The sequence below is a fragment of the Aotus nancymaae genome, unplaced genomic scaffold (assembly GCF_030222135.1).
Source record: "Aotus nancymaae isolate 86718 unplaced genomic scaffold, 86718_ANA_hifiasm-v0.15.2.pri h1tg000008l, whole genome shotgun sequence".
NCBI classification, from domain to species: domain Eukaryota; kingdom Metazoa; phylum Chordata; class Mammalia; order Primates; family Aotidae; genus Aotus; species Aotus nancymaae.
Window position 1 is genome coordinate 28,403,287 of NW_026988419.1, and position 21,054 is coordinate 28,424,340.

Consider the following 21,054-nt stretch of genomic DNA (forward strand, 5'->3'; position numbering starts at 1 on the left):
AATTTAGGCACTAAATTTAATCAGATACAGCACACAAAATTAAAGAGACAAAAGGGTAACTGAAGCAGGTAGAAAAAAAAGAAAATTGAAATAAGACTAAAATACAGACGTTAACTGAATGTAAAACAAAAAAAAAATGAAAATACGAGTTCTGTTAGGATGGTGGTAATTTTTATTTTTCTGAAGTGTAACACTATATAATTTTAATAAATATCTCATTTAAAATGCATTTATAAAATATAGAATGTTTTCAAGCAACCTCATCATTTTATTTTTACAAAATGGTAGAAACTGATCAACTATGAGGCCTATATTCTTCATATGCAAAAGGAGGTAATGCCAGGCATATTCAAAATTGTATATTTAAAATATTACTCCTATTTTTACACACTTAATACAAACAAAAATTACTCCTATATGGTAATTACCTTTAAATATTTGGTAGGCGCTACTTGTCTTTAGGTACTGAGTTTATTCTTTAACTACTACCACTGGCCCTTTTACAAAGTATTAAACTTATTTTAAATATTCAATGAGTAAATAACCTGACATTTTCCCCCAAAGCTACTTTTTTTTACTATTCTGAAAACAAAATCTAAAATAAAAATCAAAACAGCCAAGGCATGGTGGTTCATGCTTTGGGAGGCTGAGGAAGGAGGATTGCTTGAGGCCAGGAGTTCATGACCAGCCTGAGCAACACAGCAAAACCCCTTGCTACCAAAAAAAAAAAAAAAATTAAAACAGTTGCAAAGGGAGAATGGTGTTCAAAATGGGTTAGAAGCACCGTAGCCTCCCTGGTCCTGATTTCGTTATAGTCACACTAGAAGGCAAGCACACACACTTTGTTGACTATATGGCTATGACTGATTGATGATACCGTAGCAAGGTTACCATAGCTAATTACAACATTATTCATCTAAGTGTTCATGGGAAAAAAAATGTCAGACTCCCAGGGAAGAAAAAGAAAAGAGAAGCTATTCTACAGCTGCTAACTCTTGAATAGTCAGCCTCAACAGGAAACAAATAGGATGAAACTCAATGACCAAATTATAACTTATGGATTCATCCGAGCAATTTTAACTCTGGGTAATTTTAACTCTGGGTTTCACAGCCTACAGCAGAGAGCTTTCGGCAACAAGGAACCTTCACATGCTTACATGCTTTGTAGTCAGAATTCAAAGGCTTCATCAGAGGCATAACCCAGCCCTGAGCTTTAGTTCTGCTATGTGTGTGGTGTGAGTGTGTTTGTCTAGGATCAGATGCCAATACTTAAACTCACATTATGGGCACAGCAGCTACTTACACACAGCAGCCTAATTAAAGGAATAAACTTCCCCTTTCTTTATGTTTTCCTGAAGATCAGTGCCATAAAGGGATTTGGTTTGGTTAAAAATTGAGAAAAATGTTCCCATATGTTTCCTTTATGCAGTAAATGAGTCAAAATCAGATTGAAAATGGTCACAATTTTCAACAGGAATCGACAGCTACACAGTATTTGCTTAATACTCCCGCAAATAAGGAGAACTCAGTGTTTTGAAAATAATGATATTATAACAGACACATAATCATAATTTCCATTTCGGTTCTGAAGAAGCACAAACACACATGGAAACAATAAAGCATCTGTGGCACCTTTCAGCTTTCAAGTCTCAAAAACAAGACTCACTTTCAAATAGAAAGAAGCTTATCTTCAAAGTTTAACACCCAAGAGGAGAATAAAGCTCATACCACTTCAATTCTGAACTTTAATCAGATTACTTTATATCAAGGTACTCTAGATCACAAGCATTGTAACAGCCAAGTTTAAAGTACTTTTCATCCTGAAACACTATTTAAATTACATTGCTAAAATAATTTAACTAAATAAATATTTTCCCATGAAAGCTTGAACCCAAGTTAGCGAATTTCAATCAAGAAGTACTGAGAAAAATTATCAAAAGTTACAAAACAAAACTACTAATTAATTGGGGCCATAGAAGGGAAACTGGCAGAGGCATGGAGTTGGATTCAAACTCAGCTTGATATTAACAAAACACTCATGGAAGCATCATGGCCAGTTGGAGAAAGGACAGCTTATTTTATAGATGAGGAAACTGTGGCCCCAGGGAGATGTGGTGGTGACACATCAAGGAGTGACCTGGATTGGCTTGATTTTCAATTTTTAGTTTTCTAGAATGTGTCCCAAATGTAGCCTGATTTATTTTTTGTTTGGAAAAATTTGGTTCTGATAGAGGTAGGTAAAATGACGTGTCCTGATCACACAGCTAGATCAAATACTGCAGGGTCTAGAACTAGCTCCATATCATTGACTCTCAAGGGACAAAGACTGGGTTGGGCCAGCCTTAGCGTATGGCCACAAAATGCCTTTCAGGACACAGGAGGTGGTCAGATACTAATCATGAAGGCAGCATAGGGACTAGTCAGGGGAAGGGCCGGGACACTTCTACCCTCCTAAACTTCATAACAATTTTCCTCACTAATTTGTCTTCTTCACAGACAGCCCTATATGTAGATACTTAAAATATCAAAAAGTGTATTAAAATATCCACATTATTTAAAAAAAAAATCCACACGTACGGATCCCATTAGTGTATTGGTTTTGGTGGAACTTTCCTACACACACACACACACACACACACACACACACACACACACACACACACGGGATGAGAAGGCAGAAGCAAACTAATTTCTGAAACTTATAGGATTTAAAAGACATTTTCTCCACATCCACTTTCTGGTCTTTGTTCCCTCAGTAGCTTTTGATTTATAGCTATTCATAGTATCTATTTATTAATTTACACTCTATCTCAATTCCAAAAGGATATGAGGTGCTATTTTATCACATATATCACTTAAAATATAAGGATAATTGAAATATATAATTAATTTTTAAAAAGTCCTGTAGCTGAACAAGCACTGTTCTAGAAGCCAAGAGATGTGGGTTCCAATTCTAGTTCTTTATTCGACATCAGAGTACCCAATTGACTCTAAGCTTTTATTTGCTCGTTTGTAAAATAGTATCGATTACCTAGACAATTGCTAATTATGAAATTCTGTGGAACTGTTTATTTCTAGGTTAGCACTTCACAAAACGTGTTATGAGACATGCACACGTCTTTTGGGTAGAGGTAGGTTTTTGGGGTAGATAAGCATTGGGATTCCATTTATTGCCTACCTTACAGACTTCTGCACCCTTTCTTGCATAGTAGCATAATCAATCCTATTTGTCCAGAGATAGAGAATGAACAAATTTTAATAGCATCTAGAATTTAAATGCTCAATACATGTTATGTATTAACTAGACTCAAGCATCCATTGAAACCCTGATACATGCTCAGAAGAACCATGGGGCTTCACAGAGAAGACTTGGAAAATTCTTGGACTAGGTGATTTTCAAGTCCAAATAGATTTTGGAAATATATTCTTTGCAATTTCACCTGGTATTTTGGTTACCACGTCTCATCATTTAAATGAACTCTCAGGCTACCAATCTCTATACTATATGGTGAAATGCTTTCGCCGATTTCAGAACCACAGAATCTTAATGTTAAAGTGATTTGCCGGTTACGGCTGAGTCAGGGCTCAGTCATTCAGAATTACATTAGAAAATCCATTAGAAAATAAATGATAGGAAATAATTTAGATGAATGAGATTGGAATTATGTGATTGCCCACTTGATTTAAAACTCAACTTATAAATTAAAAACATATACCCAGTTAGATTATAGGGCATGAGATTATGGACCCCTTTATGTAGGAAGATTTCTGCTGTTCATCTTTTTAACTCTTGATTGTTGGATGAAGAATTAAGAAATAATACTTACTGTATGCTTACTAGACCGTTTTAAAGATTTGGACAAGGCTTCACGAACAAGGTCATATTTGAACTTGAACTTAAAAGGAACATATGAGTTCACTAGGTAGAAAAGAGACGAAGGAGTGAGTCAGGTAAAGAGAACAGTACCCACAAAGGCACAGACATTGGAAGGCAGTAAATTTGGAATGGCAAGTGGTTCACAGTGGCTGCAGGTTAAGGTGACTGTGAAAGAGTGGCCAGCAATAAAGGTGGGCAGAGAGGAAGCAGCTAGATCATGAAGCGCCTGGGCATATGAATATTATACATGCATAACTATTATATCCTGGAAGGTAAAGAAGGAATGGGAGGGATCAACGTCTGTATGTATTATATGGAGAAGGTGGTTGATGGTTTTTAATAGAATATTGTGAATGGTTATCTTGCGTTGGAAAAAGAAGTATAAAAATTATACTGAACAATGAGTATATTTTGATATCAAATACCAGAAAAACATAAACTTTGGGTGCTCAACATGATGTAATCACAAAAATGTCTTGATTCCTAACATTTGTTGAATTACGTCTGCTTAATTAAGAAAAGCAATGTGAGCCGATAAAGATTAAATTCGCTATTTTCTTAAGAAAATGGCCTAAGAATGAGAAAACCAGTAAAAATTAAGCCCTACTTCTGTTGTACCAGGTTGGGTGAAAGAGTCATGAAGAGTAGAACCAGTTCCAATGGCCTACAGGAGCTGAATGGGGAAAGGAGATGAAGGGCCAGGGTTCAATGGCTGGCATTTCACAAACATCCTGACAGGAGGAAGTGCTGGAACACAGGTGCTGCAACTCCTCTTGCTGCCCCCTCCCATTCTTCACCTAAGCAGGCTCTCAGGGTGGACCAGACAGCACAGCCAGGTCGCAATGCCATGGATACTGCCTCTACTGCCAACCACATCTCTGCATCCTGAGGTGGGCAGCCTGTGGCCACATCCTGCCCCGGAGCCCACGACAAGAAAACAGAATGGGCAGAGACCAAAGCTTGCTGTGTTACTTCCTTAACTTCTCTATTTGAAAAACCTGATAAATATGTTTTTTCTTTGCTTTTTAAGTTCCAGAAATGCAAAATGCCAAGTACTCAAACTGCTAGAATCATGAAGGTAGGTAAGGGATAATATTTTAACATCATTCATCCTTGCCCAAATTTCTCCTGCTAATTCAGAGGAACCATCTGCATCAGCTTGCTAACGAGTTTGGATATGGTTCTCAGGGTGATGGGAAGCCAGTGAAGGTCATTAAGCAGGGGAGTTATATTACATAATCAGATTTGTGATTTAGAAAGGCAGCTCTAGCAACAGCAGGGACTGAAGAAAGCAGACAGTGTAAAGAAAGAGGTCAGTCTGAGGCCTCTGCAACAGTCTAATTGATGGCAAAGCTCTGACCTGCTCTGGTGGCTGTAGACAAGGAAACTGAAGAGCTGACAGTGTTGGGGAGGTAGAAGGAAACGGTGAACTGGAGGTGACGCCAAGGTTTCAGGCCAAATGGTTGGAAGGCAATGTTTCCCACCTAAAAGTGAGCTAGTCTCATCATTTAATCTGATACTAAGTAAAATGAGATTGTAGGCCAAGGAGTTCAGTATTTTCAGGGTTTTGGTATATATTCTCAGAGTAAACTCCAAATACAGTTATATTAATTGGTTGTTTTATGAATTGCATATCAGAGGCAGCACAGCAACATGGTTCCTCACACTGCAGCCAGCAAGAGTTCAAATTCTGGCTCGGCCACCTAATAGCTATGTGATTTTTGATGAATTACTAAACTTCTCTGTGCCTATTCCTCATCTCTTAAAAGATAAAAATAATAAAAGCCAACTAACTAAGTATGATGAGGCTTAAATGAGTTATTATGAGTAAGGGATTTAGACAACTTAGTGCACTGCCTTGAGCTCAGTGCCTGGTGTGTACTCTTCATTTAATATATACTGTTTTCTCTGACTTATCAAAAATTATTATGGAAGAAGTAGAAAGTATACTTTCAAAGAAGGGGAATCTTAGCCGACTTTTTTTTCCTTGCATTCAACATTATGTTCTTGTTCCAATAGTCTAACAAATAAACTGAAGAAACAAACCTTTTTCCTGAGAAAGCTCGTAAAAGTAAAAGCAAATTCTCTGGCACAGGGATACTCTGAGGTTCAGCCATTTGAAGGCCACAGTGCTTGCTTATAAATAGAATATTAAAACAAGCAAGAGCAATTTTCTCATTTCGTCTTCCCTTATTGCCTAATTTTCCTCTCATACTATTTGCATAATGGATAAAAAGGCATCCATTATGCAAATGAATGATGGGGCTGTAAGGTTGCTGAAGCCACAAGGCTGGCTCCAGATGAAGAGAAGCTGCCACGAAGCCCTCCAATATCCACGTTCCAGCAGACTGCTTCACTAGCTTGGTTCCAAAAGATAAAGGAAAACCCATGAAGACCATAGGTCATTAATTTCTATTTGGTTTTTCTTAAAACAGGCACTACAGACGCTCTTCTGAAAATCAGTATGAAATATGGACTGTCAGCATTAGAGTATGTAAATTTAACTTTACAGTATATATTTTATTTCAAATGGAAAAATGAGCACTAATACAATGCTAACTATTTTATGTTTTGCTTTGAAATTAATAAGAAACTGCCCTTTGCAAAGTGGAATAAGCCTCTGTTCTTCTAGCTTGAGAATTCCCTCATAACAGGTGCTTTAAGTAGTCTCAAAATGCTGTACAAACATTCCACAGGCATAAAAAGTTGTTTGAAATACCAAGATATTAGTGGATTTTCAAAAACTTCATGCTGTTAAATTGAGCTAAATTTATCTTTAGGAGGTATCACCAAAACGAACGTGTTATTTCTCTTGGAGTTGTAAACTGATTGAAATTTTAGAATAATATTTACTTTCTCATTCTACAAACATAATGAAAAATAATTCTAAGCAAAATTACTGGATGAATTGTTTTTGTCTGAATAAATCATCAGAAAAGAATTTCAAAACTAACTTCCAAACATTTCCCCCAAACTCTGAGATTATAGTCTGGGGAGAAAAAGAGGGAGGTGAAGAAAATAAAGTGACCTTTATTTCTAGCCTAGATTCTTTGATAAACCTTGACTTTTCCCAAATGACTTTTTTCAGGAACTTTTTTAAAAAAGTTATGGGCATACGATACAGGCAAACTTCATCATTTTCCATCTGACTCCCTCATGTTATTTCAAGGGCATACAACTCTGATTCACCTTTGGTTCAAGAAAAAGCTGCATCCACTTACCTAAGCAGCAGTGGCTGCAAAGAGCTATGCAGAAAAATAATTTAAAGAAAAGATAAACCGTGATCTAAAAATATTAACAGGATAAAAGTCATAAAGAAGAAAGAACACCTAGTCAACATGATGATGAATCTTCAATCAAGTGAAAAGAATATCACTAAAAATACACATACCTAGTTTCAGAGCAGAAGGGGTTACTTCAATCTCCCCACCAATTGGTTTAAATGCAGCCAGTTGGGCAGCAACTTCTGTCTCAAAAGCATCTGGGCTCTGCCGATCTGCAGGGTTTCCACTGGGGCTCTCAATCTTGTGGAGTGGTTCTTGTTCTTCAAACACAGCAATCAGCTACAAACAAATCCAACAACACTAATTACTTTGTAGGACATGCATACCACATGGACACTACCTAGCTGAATGTGATCTTTATTTGGTTTCAAAGAAAATTGCCTCATCAATCTTACAACGTTAATGTTACTGTACCACAACTCTTAATTTTTCAATAATATTATGTCTACAAGCACCATGGTCAGGAAACAATGAATACTGGTTTATTCATTTGTTTATTTTGACTGTTCCTGAAACAGGAAACCAATTTTGACTCACTCTCTTAAAGGAATGAAATGGCTGCTTTCCCTTCCCACTACCCTACCTTTCCTAATATGACTAAAATAACTTCATTATCTCTTTATTTAAGAGTGTTTCCAAAAATGAAAGCTGAATATGCAAAAGTTGAATAGTAAATAGTATAGGGGGACATTCCAGTCTCAGAGACCTAAAACACATGACAAGATTCCCAATTGTTTCTGTCCCTGTGGATAAGATCTATGCATAAATTGTGTATATACTTATATGCAATTTGTGCTTATCTTGTAGAAATAGATATCCCATTTTTGTACATGTCTTTAATTTTGTTCTTTTCCTTCACGATTGACTCCGGGTTGACTGGTTTAAGTACAATGGAGTGCTAAGTCCAATGAGACTCAACATCAGTAATTTTAATCTAATTATTCACATCAATTTTATTTTACATGAAAATGATGCTTTTTATCATTAATATAAAAACTCATTGGCCGGGTGCGGTGGCTCACGCCTGTAATCCCAGCACTTTGGGAGGCCGAGGCGGGTGGATCACGAGGTCAAGATATCGAGACCATCCTGGTCAACATGGTGAAACCCCGTCTCTACTAAAAATACAAAAAGTTAGCTGGGCATGGTGGCGCGTGCCTGTAATCCCAGCTACTCAGGAGGCTGAGGCAGGAGAATTGCCTGAACCCAGGAGGCGGAGGTTGCGGTGAGCCGAGATCGCGCCATTGCACTCCAGCCTGGGTAACAAGAGCGAAACTCGGTCTCAAAAAAAAAAAAACTCTTCATTGTTCATTTCCAAGTCATTTTTTATTTAAAAAAGGGCAAGATATCCTTAAAAATTCAAGTAATCACACAGATACTACTGTATAGACAGTGAGGACAGCTCTGCTGAAACTGCCCTTTTGGCCAACCGACAGCACCAACATTCAGAAACTTCAAGGGTTTCTCAACAGCTGATGTAGAAAAGTCTAAATGTTAGTACAGGAGACAGCTCCAGGATGCTACCATCATTCCCAAAAGTGCAATGTGTGCAAATTTAAAAACTGGCAGTACATCTTTAGATATTTTCACTTTATTAAATAAAACAAACCTACTTATGATTCAATGATTTATTCAGGAAAGACACTCAAAGCCACATTCATAGGGGAACCCTGTTGGCAATAGTACTGGTAACAGAAGTGCAGGGTTAACCAAACAAAACATCATAAATTTCAAGTTCGGTCTTTCAAAAGAAATGAATACAATTAGGGATATGCAAATTGGCCATTCAGAAATAATTTTCATAATTGACTACACATTTCCAGTATGGAGACTTCTTTAATTGGAAAATCCAACAATCCTCTTGCCACAGAAAAGAAATGCTACTCCCAAGGCATTATTTTTAATTCTTGAAATTAAGCACATGCATTTTCTATTTTTAACTGGTAGCACTGATGAACTCATTTGAGATAAGACTTTAATAGATTAATAATGAAAGATTATTCTAGTATAAAAATAATCAGTAGAAATATATCTTTCTCATCATCCAGCCAGAATAAAGAGTTTAACACTTTAAATCCCGAAAAGGAAAATAAAAACAATTTTTTGATGTGGTGGATGTGTGATTTTCATCACTATTTCTGTTACATAATAACTTCAATTTTGTGTATTCATGAATTCTAACACAGATTAGTAATATTCCTTTTAACATTTAACATACCAATCGACTAGGCAGTAGCATATTGTATTGGTACTATGAACAGTTTAATGTAAGCTAAGAGTTATATCTTACTCTTCTTTCGTATATCCTTAACTCACCCATGTGCCTTAAATATTAGAAAGATGAGAAAAAACAGAACATCAACTAGAAGTATAATATAAAAGCTTAAAAGTGATAACCCATAAGACAAATAACTTTTCTTAAGACACTTTGCTGTTTTCAATACATTTTATCCATACAAGCATACAGTCTAATTAGTAACAATATTACATCTATTTATCAAATAGAGCAGAGTAGCTTCAAGATTTTTGTTTACCAAGGTCACTGACTAAATGGTAGCTGGTGGTGGAATCTAGCATTTTTGATTTTCAATCCAGAGAAAGTATTTTCCTATACTGTAGCTGTTTTCCAAAAAGAAAACTGTAAAAAGAGAGGCTACACTGAAGAACGTCTGTAATTTGTCCATGAGGGTGTTATGACCTAAAGAACGTGAACTCCACTTTTTGGTGACAGGGGCAATACAGGACTTTTCTTGAAGATGATAATAGCAAGATCTGATGTTCCCCAAATCTCATAAGCTCTTTGATTGAAATAAATTGCTTAGACTGTTTCCCAATTAGCACCTAGTTATGGTGAATGGATGAAAAAGTCTCTGCTCCTGGGAAGAAGAGGGCCAGCTCCTGATCTTTCATGGCCCCCAGGGTTGCCTACTGAACAGAGAGACTCTCTACATCCAGTCTTCATCTCAACATTTACAGTATACACAGACTCACGCTTGTTTCAACATTGATAATTTATTTACATCATATATTGCAGGTCCTTGTTAACTGGATTACTTCAGCCATCTGAATACCTATGTTCCTGGGTAGCGGATGCCCAGAAGACAGTGTTACAGACTCCTTAATTAACATAAACCACTGTTCTAGTCCCTCAACAGAAGGCACGCTGGTTTCCAAAGAATCTAGTACATGGAAATGGCTTTCCCTCCTTGCCTTTAAACCCAATCAAAGTTATCTTTCTCATAGAGATGTGTTGAACATTAAAGAGACAATTCTATTTAAAAAGCTTTTGCGTAAAGGGTTCACTTAGTGTAAGTTCGTATGGCATGTGGAAGAACCTTCACTGACACCTCAGGGGCTGCAGTTACCCACACCCTACACAAAATGCAAAAAGCCAACGTTGGATTGGATGCTTCCTCCTCTGCTGCCTTCTCTCTCCTTTGGGTCTGCCCTTCAGTCTCCTTCTGTGATGCCAGTGTCCTCATGCCACCTACTGCAATGCTGGCATTTTCAGGAGACCCCATAATCCAAATGGATCTGTTCACACAATCTTTACTTTCAGTCAAAGCTCCTTTGCCCACAAGATCTCTGTATTTAAGCATCTAATCCCTAGATAGACACAGGAAGACCAGTCTATGAATACACTAGAAGTGCTCCCATTGAACAAACCAATGACCTCTTTTCAAGAACCACTTACCACAGGTCACACCCCATTTTTTGCCTTCCCTCTAAAGTAAAAATTTGAAAGAGCTGTCTATATAGCAGTTTCCAGTCTCTCTCCTACCATTCTTTAATGAAGCCACTCTAGTGAAGCTCTCACCCCTCAACTCCACTGAAACTGCTCTTATCAAGGTCAAAAGCAATCTCTAGATTCCTAAATCCAAAGGTGTTTCTCTGGCTTGACTTCAGGACACAGGTGATCACTGCCTTCTCAAAGTTTGGATTCCAGGATACCAGTCTCTTAGTTTAACCTTATCTCTCTGGGCCCTCCATCAAGTTTTCTTTTGCTTTTTCTTCTTTATCTTCTGGATTTGGCCTCTAAAAATGTTAAAGAGCATATATCTAAATGTGTTTAGTGATGTCATCTGTTCCATGGCTTAATATAACTCTATAGGGTGATAAATTCAAAAATTTAAGTGATGCAACCCAGACCTTCTTTAATTCCAGGCTCATTTCCTAATCAAACATGTCAAAAACGGAAAAAAGTGATCTTCCAAAGTTCTTTTCATAGTTCTTTACATCCCAATTAATGGTAATTCATCCTTCTAAGTTGCTCAGACCAAACACCTTATAGCAATCCTTCAACTCTCTTTCCCTCCCTCTCACTCTGTCTTTCATACACTCTATTTTACCACTTCTCACCACCTCCACAGTCACCACTTTGGACCCAGCTACAATGTGTTTCTTAACAGCCTCCTGAGGAGTCCTCTTGTTTCTACCCACTGCCTCTTCCCCTTGTGTGCAACACAGCAGCCAGACCGCTCTTGCTAGCACGAATTGGATCATGTTTCTCCTCTGATGAGACTCCTGTAATACTTTCCCACCTCACTTGAAAAAAAGCCTAAGTCCCTGCAATGGCCCATCAGTCACTGGTTCCTGTTCCATGTCTGACCTAGTGTTCTGCTGATCCCGCCCTCTGTTCTCAGGACTCCCTCCAGCTACACTATTGCCTTCGCACCCTCCTCAGGGTCTTTGCGTTTCCTGTTCTCTCTGCTGGAAACAGTCTTCCACCAGACGCCTGCAAGGCTTGTTCCTCTATCTTCCAGATCTTTAAGCAAATGCCAGCCTTTCTCTGGCTACACTAAATTGCAGCATCTTCATTACTCCTTGCATTCCCCTCCTTTGTTTTACTTTATTACATGTATCATCCTGTCAGCATCACGGCTTTTCTTATTTTATTGCCTGTCTCCATACCTCACTAGAATGTAAGCTCCATAAGAAACCTCAGTTTCTTATTGATTGTGTATCCCCATTGGCTTGAAGAGTGAATATGCCATCAATAGGTGCTCAATAAATATTTGGTGAAAAAAAATAGTGAAATATGAAGCAAAACAGATACTAAAACCTAATATAGCAACGAGACACCTAGATTTTTCATGTGTTTTTAGAATGAATATTCAAATTTTTTAATTAAATGAATGTATATAAATGATCAATATTTAACCTTAAGATGCTCAAGGTGTCATCATTATCATTATTGTTGGTTTCGCTTTGGAAGTCATGGCAGATAAACTCCTCCTTTTTTGATTCAACACTGGGGGAATCTGATTCTGCTACATCATACTCCAAAAATGGAGATTGTGTATCTTCTCTTTCCTTTTCAGACTCACTTTCAAAAGGGATAGTCAGCCCATTTGGTCACTGGATGAAGCAGCCTCAGGCTGGATACAGAGGTGGTGGAGTTAGCAGTCTGTCCCCAGACATCCCTCACCCAGCTTTCTGCCAATATACCACTTTGATGTATCTATTGTGAAGCTTTTTAAAAATGTCCCTTCAAGTAGCTTAACAACAAATGTGAATAAAACTCCAGAGTAAGTGGAAACACAGCCTGAAGAGGTATGTCATAAGCTCAAAACTGAAGTGTTCAATTTTATTTTCAAAGTCGTGAAAATTTCACATATTAGACCCGACCAGCTTTCTGCACTTCTTTTCAACATGAAAAGATTGTATGATTAAGGCATTGGGAAAGTGAAATGTTTATCTAATGATTTGGATACCCCTGTTTGAGAGTCAGAGGTGTAGCATATTTCTCAGAACACATCTACCTTCTAAACAGGAGTTAGGAAAGCACATGGAAATAAATATATTAATGTGATATGTGTGAATTATTTTTAATAACGAATATTAATTGCTAAGGCTGACTGGTGTCCCCAATTCAAAGATTAGGCACTAGCTGTGTTAAGTGTAGGCATTCACCCCTACGTTACCCAGGGGCATCCTGAAAGGAACGTCTGAAACTAGGATTCTCCCAGAAAAACAGTGATATTCATAAAACTTATTTTAGAAAATCATTCCATATTTTTCTCATTCCTTTACCTTGTAAAGGTAAAAAGTATAGAAAAGTCAACAAGAACAACAAACAAAAGCTTTTATACTGTTGGTGGGGGTGTAAATGAGTTCAACCATTGTGGAAGACAGTGTGGCAATTCCTCAAGGATCTAGAACGAGAAATAACATTTGACCCAGCAATCTCATTACTGGGTATATATCCAAAGGATTATAAATCATTCTACTATAAAGACACATGCACATGTATGGGATGGAGTCTCACTCTGTCACCAGGCTGTAGTGCAGTGGTGTGATCTCAGCTCACTGCAATCTCCACCTCTCAGGTTCAAGCAATTCTTCTGCCTCAGCCTCCTGAGTAGCTGGGGGACTACAGGCATGTGTGACCACGTCCAGCTAATTTTTGCATTTTCAGTAGAGACAAGGTTTCACCATGTTGGCCAGGATGATCTTGATCACTTGACCTCGTGATCTGTCCATCTCGGCCTCCCAAATTGCTGGGATTACAGGCATGAGCCACCGCGCCCAACCACACACGTTTATTGCAGCACTATTCACAATAGCAAAGACTTGGAATCAACCCAAATAATAGACTGGATAAAGAAAATGTGGCACATATACACTATACAATTATATGCAGCCATAAAAAAGGATGAGTTCATGTCCTTTGCAGGGACATGGATGAAATTGGAAACCATCATCCTCAGCAAACTAACACAGGAACAGAAAACCAAACACCTCATGTTCTCACTCATAGGTGGAGCTGAACAATGAGAACACATGGACACAGGGAGGGGAACATCACACACTGGGGTCTGCTGGCGATGTGGGGGGAATGGGGAGGGAGAGCATTAGGACAAATACCAAATGCATGAGGAGCTAAAAGTCTAGATGATGGGTTGATAGGTGTAGCAAACCACCATGGCACATGTATACCTATGTAACAAACCTGCACTTTCTGCACATGTATCCCAGAACTTAAAGTAAAATAAAAACAAAAATAAAGAATTTTGGATAATTTACAATATCCATGACCCTGAATAACAGATCTGATCAAAAGAGCCATGTACTCTGCAGTTTCTCATCATCAATATCCCTTCAAGGACTTAGATCTGTTTTTATACTAAAACACTAAGGTTATTATGATCAATATCACTAGTAAAGGTGTGTGTGAACATGTGTGTGTTTTGGGGGATGAGAAGGAATGAGGTAGAATACTAACTTCCTTGATAATATCCCTAACATGCCCAAATGCTTAACATAGAGGGCACACAACGAAAGGTTAAATTTAATTTCTATTCCTACCATAGCTATCATTCTCTGCCTTCCAGACTGACTCCCACTTGACTTGTTTATCCCTATTCTGCTTTTACTTTGTTGTTTCTCTTTAATCTCTTCATCACAGGACTGACAGATGAACACAAAAAGTACCAAGATCAAACACAACCAATAGGTAATTTTTGCTTTTCTTTCATTCTTGTTGTTCATCACACAAGAACACACAACCCTTAGACAACACAGCACTTTATCGCGCTTCTGCCTAGCAGTACTTGGTTTGTACTGTCTGTTCTTTGTCGACCATAACTTGAAGCAATATACCAATGCCTTTAGCTTCTATGCTGACAAGTAAATATTTTAACAATAAATGCCATGAAGTACATCTATTGTGGAGCCTCTCAATATTCATGGTGTGGTTTATTCTGTTGCCAACCTGTAGCATTCTGTCATTTTTATAGCCTGAATTTTTATAATCTGATGCTATTATCTTTAGCCTATGTAGAAAATAAAAAAGAATCATCCAAATGCTACAGAGTACAATAAAGTGTATTTATAACGGCATTTTTATTAGTGATTACACTGAGAAATATGTGGCTCTATTTTAATTACATGTCAAGTGAACTAATGTACTCCTAAGAAAGGCTTATTTGCCGCATTGAGTGCTTTGGGTTAAACTGTTGAACTAAACAATGTATTGATATTTTTTACTGTTTCCTACATATTCCAACTATGGAGTTAAATTAAAAGATAAAAAAAAAAAACCAGTATCCTATAAAATAAAATTGGAATCATTTGTCTCAAATCTTAATAAACACAATTAAATCTAAGTAAGACTGTGAAATTACAACAATTTCACAAGTAGAGAAAAACACATTATCACCTTTGGGAAAGGAGTGAAATTGCAGAATTTCATTTAAATGTATGCATCTGCTTGTAACTAAATAACAATTGGCTATGTGAGCTAATTTTTATGCCACTTTAAACAAAGGTTTCAAAGTACGTTCTTTTCCTTAACAGGATTTTGACAGCTAACTAAAAGCATTTAATCCAGATTTTAAAAATTAACAGGTTCACATTAGCATCTTCATCAGATGCAAGCATCAGCTCTAACATCCTCAAAGCAGGGACATAACAGCTCTGATTCCCAGAAAGTTCAACTGACATTCAGTAAATGAGATAAACCTATTTCCATTTCCTCCCCAAACTGAAAATCCGTAACAGGAACCTTTATAAACTTTACAGCTTTAAGCATTATTCTGAAGAAAATAACATGATTTATTCAACTGTACCAAAAATTCTATTTATCCTTATCACTTTTTAAAGATGCATCTGCTTGAATTGTCCCATAACAACAAAAATATGCCCTATTAAATAACCACCCATATTTCAGCCAAATATATATTTATTGCTTTTAAATTATGTAGCATGTTGCTAAAGAAGCCAGATACACATTAAACCCATCTTATATTGAATCACATTTTTTCCTCTGACTTCAATTAAAATTTCAAAGATGATATGTTATCACCTGACAAGTTTTGTGAGAATTTTGAATTTGTGTCTGCTGTATTACTTACTTTCTTTAGGGACAATCACTCACCATTCATTAAACAACATTCACAACTCACATCTAATATACAAAGGGGAGGCCTGAGAGGCCCTTGTCTGTGCCCTTCACTATCTCTAGCAGTGGTAGGGTAAAGGGTGCCACGGAGGTCAAGTGGTATCCATGAAGCTCTTCTCCTAGAGATATCTGGGAATTAACTATAGAAAAAGCAAGCCAGAATGAAAGCAGGGTGAAGTGTCAAGCATGAAAGAATAACACAAATGTCAGAAAGTTTAAAAATGCAATATACCTGCCTTGTCAATAACATTGTTGCTACCCATGAAATGTACATTAAAAAAACCAAACACATGCAAGGGTGGAAGATAAAATACTTGAGTTAAAGTGTCTGGAAAATTCTCAAAGATGATCTCAATCTACTAAGTGGCCTCACTTGCCATTTACCCAGTATATCACTAGCTATGTAGACGAATTTTTTCCAATCTCAAGGGCTTTTAAAATCGTGGGAGGAAATGAAGACACAAGACAAGCTGGGATATTTAAAATGCATGAACACACAGACACACACACACACACACACATACACACACAAGTGGTTTTCTTCAAGTTAGTCTTAACTAAATCACATACATCTCACCTGCATTTATTAAAGAATACTCTATTTGAAGCAGTATATCCAACACTAGAAGACATAAAATAGTATATGGAAAATATTTCTAAATCATAAAGTACTACATAAATTTATAATATCGTAACATCCATATTCAATATTAGTTAACTAGCTTAGTTTCATTTTTCCTCCTTCCCTACAATTTCTACTCTCTAACCAAACCAAAGATAGAATTGTCTCAGAAACATACTTTTTGGCAATCTTTCAGCCAAAGCGTAATGCTGCTACCACCATCCATTGGTATGGCGATAAATCCTTGAAGGCAATAACTTACTGGAACCTAAGGTTGTTTTATTTCTGCAAAGATCATTCTCTAACAATTAAATGAGCCCCAGGAGCACTGAAAGGACGTTGGTTTGCTTCTGACTTCCAATCTGGCCTCCTAACATTTAACTATAACACTATTGCAAAAGTGGTCTTTCCAACATACAGATATGGGTGTGGTCTTGGTCCAGTTTCAAGTTCTTCATCATACATTGTCAATATTTTTGAAATAAAGTTTAAGTCTGCTGCCATAAATCTGCACTAGGCTCTCCAGTGTCCCACAGTGCTATATCCATGACTGTATCATCACCTGTCACACAGCATGAGGGTCCTTGATAAACCTGTCCCTACCTATATGTCAACTGTAGGCTACTTGAAACTATGGGCCACACCATTAAAAATATTTACCAAATACTCATATACCACTTACTATGTGCTAGGCACTGTATTAAGTGCTGAAATGTATTATTTTATTTCATATTAATAAGAAATCCTATCATAAAACCACCATTATTCCCATTTTACAGATGAAAAAACAAAAATACAACTGACTTTATATTCCAAGCTCCAAGTATGGTACTTGGTACATGGGAAAAAATTCCTTAGGTAAATGAATGATCTACATTTTCTGCTATATCCAAGCAGGAGAACAAAGCCTCTGTCATATGAATATCTACACTTTGGTGTGGACACCATCTCCCTACTCCTGACTTTTCCAACCTATTAGAGATAAAGGTCACCTTCATACCGTAACATACATTCCCATAAACAGCAAAATAACTTCTGTCCATCCTTGAGGTTCAATGCAAAATTGCATTTTACAATTTCCGTCTCTAAAAACTACTTAGTATATTATGATTACAACCTTGTCTCCTGGTGGACTACATCTATGTATTTGATTTTCTTCCAGAGGAAATCTTTTGAAATTGTAAAACTAATTTGTGCATTAACATACATCGTTTTGAAACAAACACAACTGTACAGTGTTCTCCACGATATCTGACTGTTAGAAAAACGTTGCTTATTTGTACTAATGACTGCAATCCAGGGTGTATTGCTTAATTTTGTGGATTAATGAGTAGGCAATCAAATGTGATTTTAAGTCATGAATATAACAAACATACTATTCATTTATTTTGACAAGTATTTTAATTTATGAGACTTGGCTACAAATAGAGCAGCCTATTTTGTAAAAGAAAAAAAGAAACCTTTCTGCTTTTAAGACAACCCAACAGCTCTCAGATAATAAACCTCTGCAGAGAATGGTGACAAAGCCACCACCTTTTAAAGACAGATAAAGAACTGATAGGTTGATAGAAAAAAACGGTATCTTACTATATCATTAAAAATTTCAAAGAGATGGATTTCACATGTACTTGAGTTATATGAGTATCTTTAGGGTTTTCAAACCACACAGAACGTTCTGACTAAAATAGGTCGGTGCTGGCTGGAGCAGGTGCAATGGGCATACCTGTCCCCTGGATTGTCACCTTGGTAGCCTATAATAAAACTTTTGGCAGCTTCAAACGTCCTGGGGGTGGCCTCATATTCCAGGCTAGAGATCCCCCAGGGCCAGGTAAGGCAGTGAGTGGACTGCAAATATGGAGGTCACAACCCCCTGAAAATTAGCTGGTGATTAATTGGTACTACATTTCACCAGACTGGTTAGGGAACTGACTTTTTAGCATGAACACATTTAGCAAACTGGCCTGAGTTCCCACTGATTGACCTCATGACAGGTCCAATGATGTTCTACCTTCTCCAGCATTTCATGACAGCTGAGCAACTGGTGGAGACTACAGAAAGGTCAGCATCCATCCTGATTGAAGGATGAGGAGGCACTTCTCTTAAATATTCCATTTAGACTCAGACTTCCCTTGTCATGGATGACAAGGCTTTGAAGCCGATATTTAAAAAAATTAACACTGCAACTGCAGGTGGGGTTAGCTGCTGAACTCCTTCTGTCTGAGTGGAAGAGCTAACCTTTTCCTTTAGCTTCTAATTGCTCTCTAGCTCCTTAACTAGTGATAATATGCCCAACCCTGCTGGGATGGGTGTTGACTTTGGGAGAATCTAAATGTCAAGATTTGTAATTATGATTGTGGGTGTATTAAACCAACATAGAATGATGCCCTGCTAATTGGGGCCTGAAGACAAGAAGGCTGGGGTCCCAACTCCTTCCTCATGGTCATAAGTGGTGTGGTACCTCTTTTCTAGGAATAGTTGCATTTTTAGGTCTTGTCTCTAATTGTAGATAGTCTTAGTGAGTTAGTTTCAAATGTATACATTTAGCACAAAAGGCTTTCTGAAAGCACCTAAAATATAAGCATGTAAAACTATGACTTCTTTCTAAATCAAAAATTGAAATACATTGAACATACTTATGGCAAATAATAGAACACAAGTTTTGAAATTAGGACTGGACCCAAAATCCCAGGTTGCTGTGACCATCAGCAATACTGGATTTCTAAAGCCAGTCCTCCCCATAATACTTCCAGACATAACGGCCACTTTTGCACTTTACTGCTTTTGGTGTTTATGGTTTCCAAGCAAAAAGAAAAGTTTAGGGGCAGGATATGAGGATTATAAACTCCCCCAGATCCTTCCAGCAAATTGTGTCTGTAGTGTGTCTGTGTGTTAGACAACGAAAAAAATAAACAGCACTTCAGAAGGATTAAACTTTGTTGCTTTCCCTCCAGTCTTCTCTCTGTCTCTCTCTCTCTCTCTCTGTGCCTGTGTATATGTTAACATGTATATGTAAATTCACAATGCATAATGATTTTGTTTCTGATATTTTCTATTACTATTTTTCTTATGAGCAACTTTCCCTAATTGTAATCTCTAAAGACAAGTGAAAAAAATCAACATGGCTGAATAATATTTCATAATATTCAGCCATACTGTAAATGATGCAGCATTCTCCCATTCCAGACATACAAAAGTATAGGTTGTTTTTGCATAGACCCAATACTAAGTGTTGTCATTTAAACTTCAATTATTACTAGTGATATTGACAATATTTTTATGAGTCATTTTTACTCCTTCAGTGAACAGTCTGTTCATACTCTTTGCCCTTCTTTTTCACTTTGTTTTTAGTGTTTCTTATTAACATGTATAAGTACTTTTCATTTTAAGTATATTGAAGTTGTCTTTTATTTTTGCAAGTTTATTTTTTGCCAGTTTACCTTTCAATTTTGATTATAATGTAAGATTTGTCATTACATGGTATTCCATTCACTTAAAACCCCTATTAAATCTTCAAAGGTCCCTTGTAAATAGGCACTCACCTGGAACCAGTAATATTTTATGATGGGCGAGTAGTAAAACAATGTTGGTTTCATTTAATTTACTACTTTGATAGTCCCTTAAGAGAGAGCAGGTGGGAAGTGTTTTGATTGATGGGCCTTTAGTTTTTAAATCACACATTCATATTCTAAACAAATACAGATGGATAAAAGCTATTACAATAAAGATGTGCACAAACAGAATTTTAACATTTCTATGATTGCATAATCCAAGTGTCTATCATTATTTTCTGCAAATTCTTTATGTTGAAATTTCATATAATCATGCCATTACTAACATGGGGTAAATCTATTCACAAAACTCATTTTAAAATCTTTTATGTGCTTAAAGAAGCTAAGGTTCCATTAGTTACTTTTTTTTCCTCCAGAAAAAAAGAACATGTTATATATTTTAGCCTTTCTTCTACAATCCCCTTCTATTCAGTCATCAATCATCTTTGTTGCTTTCCTGTAAACCATCTCCCTGTGCCTCAAATTGCCGAGGATTAAAAACTCCAGGTAGAAAGAATCTGACCAGTGATAGTGATGGGTATTAAAAAAAAAAAAAAAAGAGCATGTGTCTTTGACTCTCACCCAAGTCCTCTTTTCTTCGCTTCCTGAAGAAAAGCGTATTTGCCAGGATTCAGCTGCTCTGTTACCTTGATGACTACTTGCTTTTTAACCACATTTCTCTATCTTACCCAAATGGTTTTGGTTCTATTCTATCATCCAGTCGGCTCTGACAATCCCACTCTCATGTAAATTTCAAATTTAATATTTATTTCATCTACATGTAGGTAACATAAAAAACACTTCTCAAAGAATTAGGAAAC

The 21,054-nt window shown here is 37.0% G+C and overlaps 1 protein-coding gene across 2 annotated transcripts in view; it reads right to left on the minus strand.

Annotated features, from left to right (window-relative positions):
• The window catches only part of PARD3B (par-3 family cell polarity regulator beta), a 1,134,301-nt gene that overhangs the window by 702,686 nt on the left and 410,561 nt on the right, over positions 1–21,054 (minus strand). For both annotated transcript variants that reach the window (XM_064373118.1, XM_012446125.2), the window contains exon 3: positions 7,269–7,440. In XM_064373118.1, the coding sequence (XP_064229188.1) occupies positions 7,269–7,440 (172 nt within the window). The remainder of the gene's footprint in view (positions 1–7,268; positions 7,441–21,054) is intronic.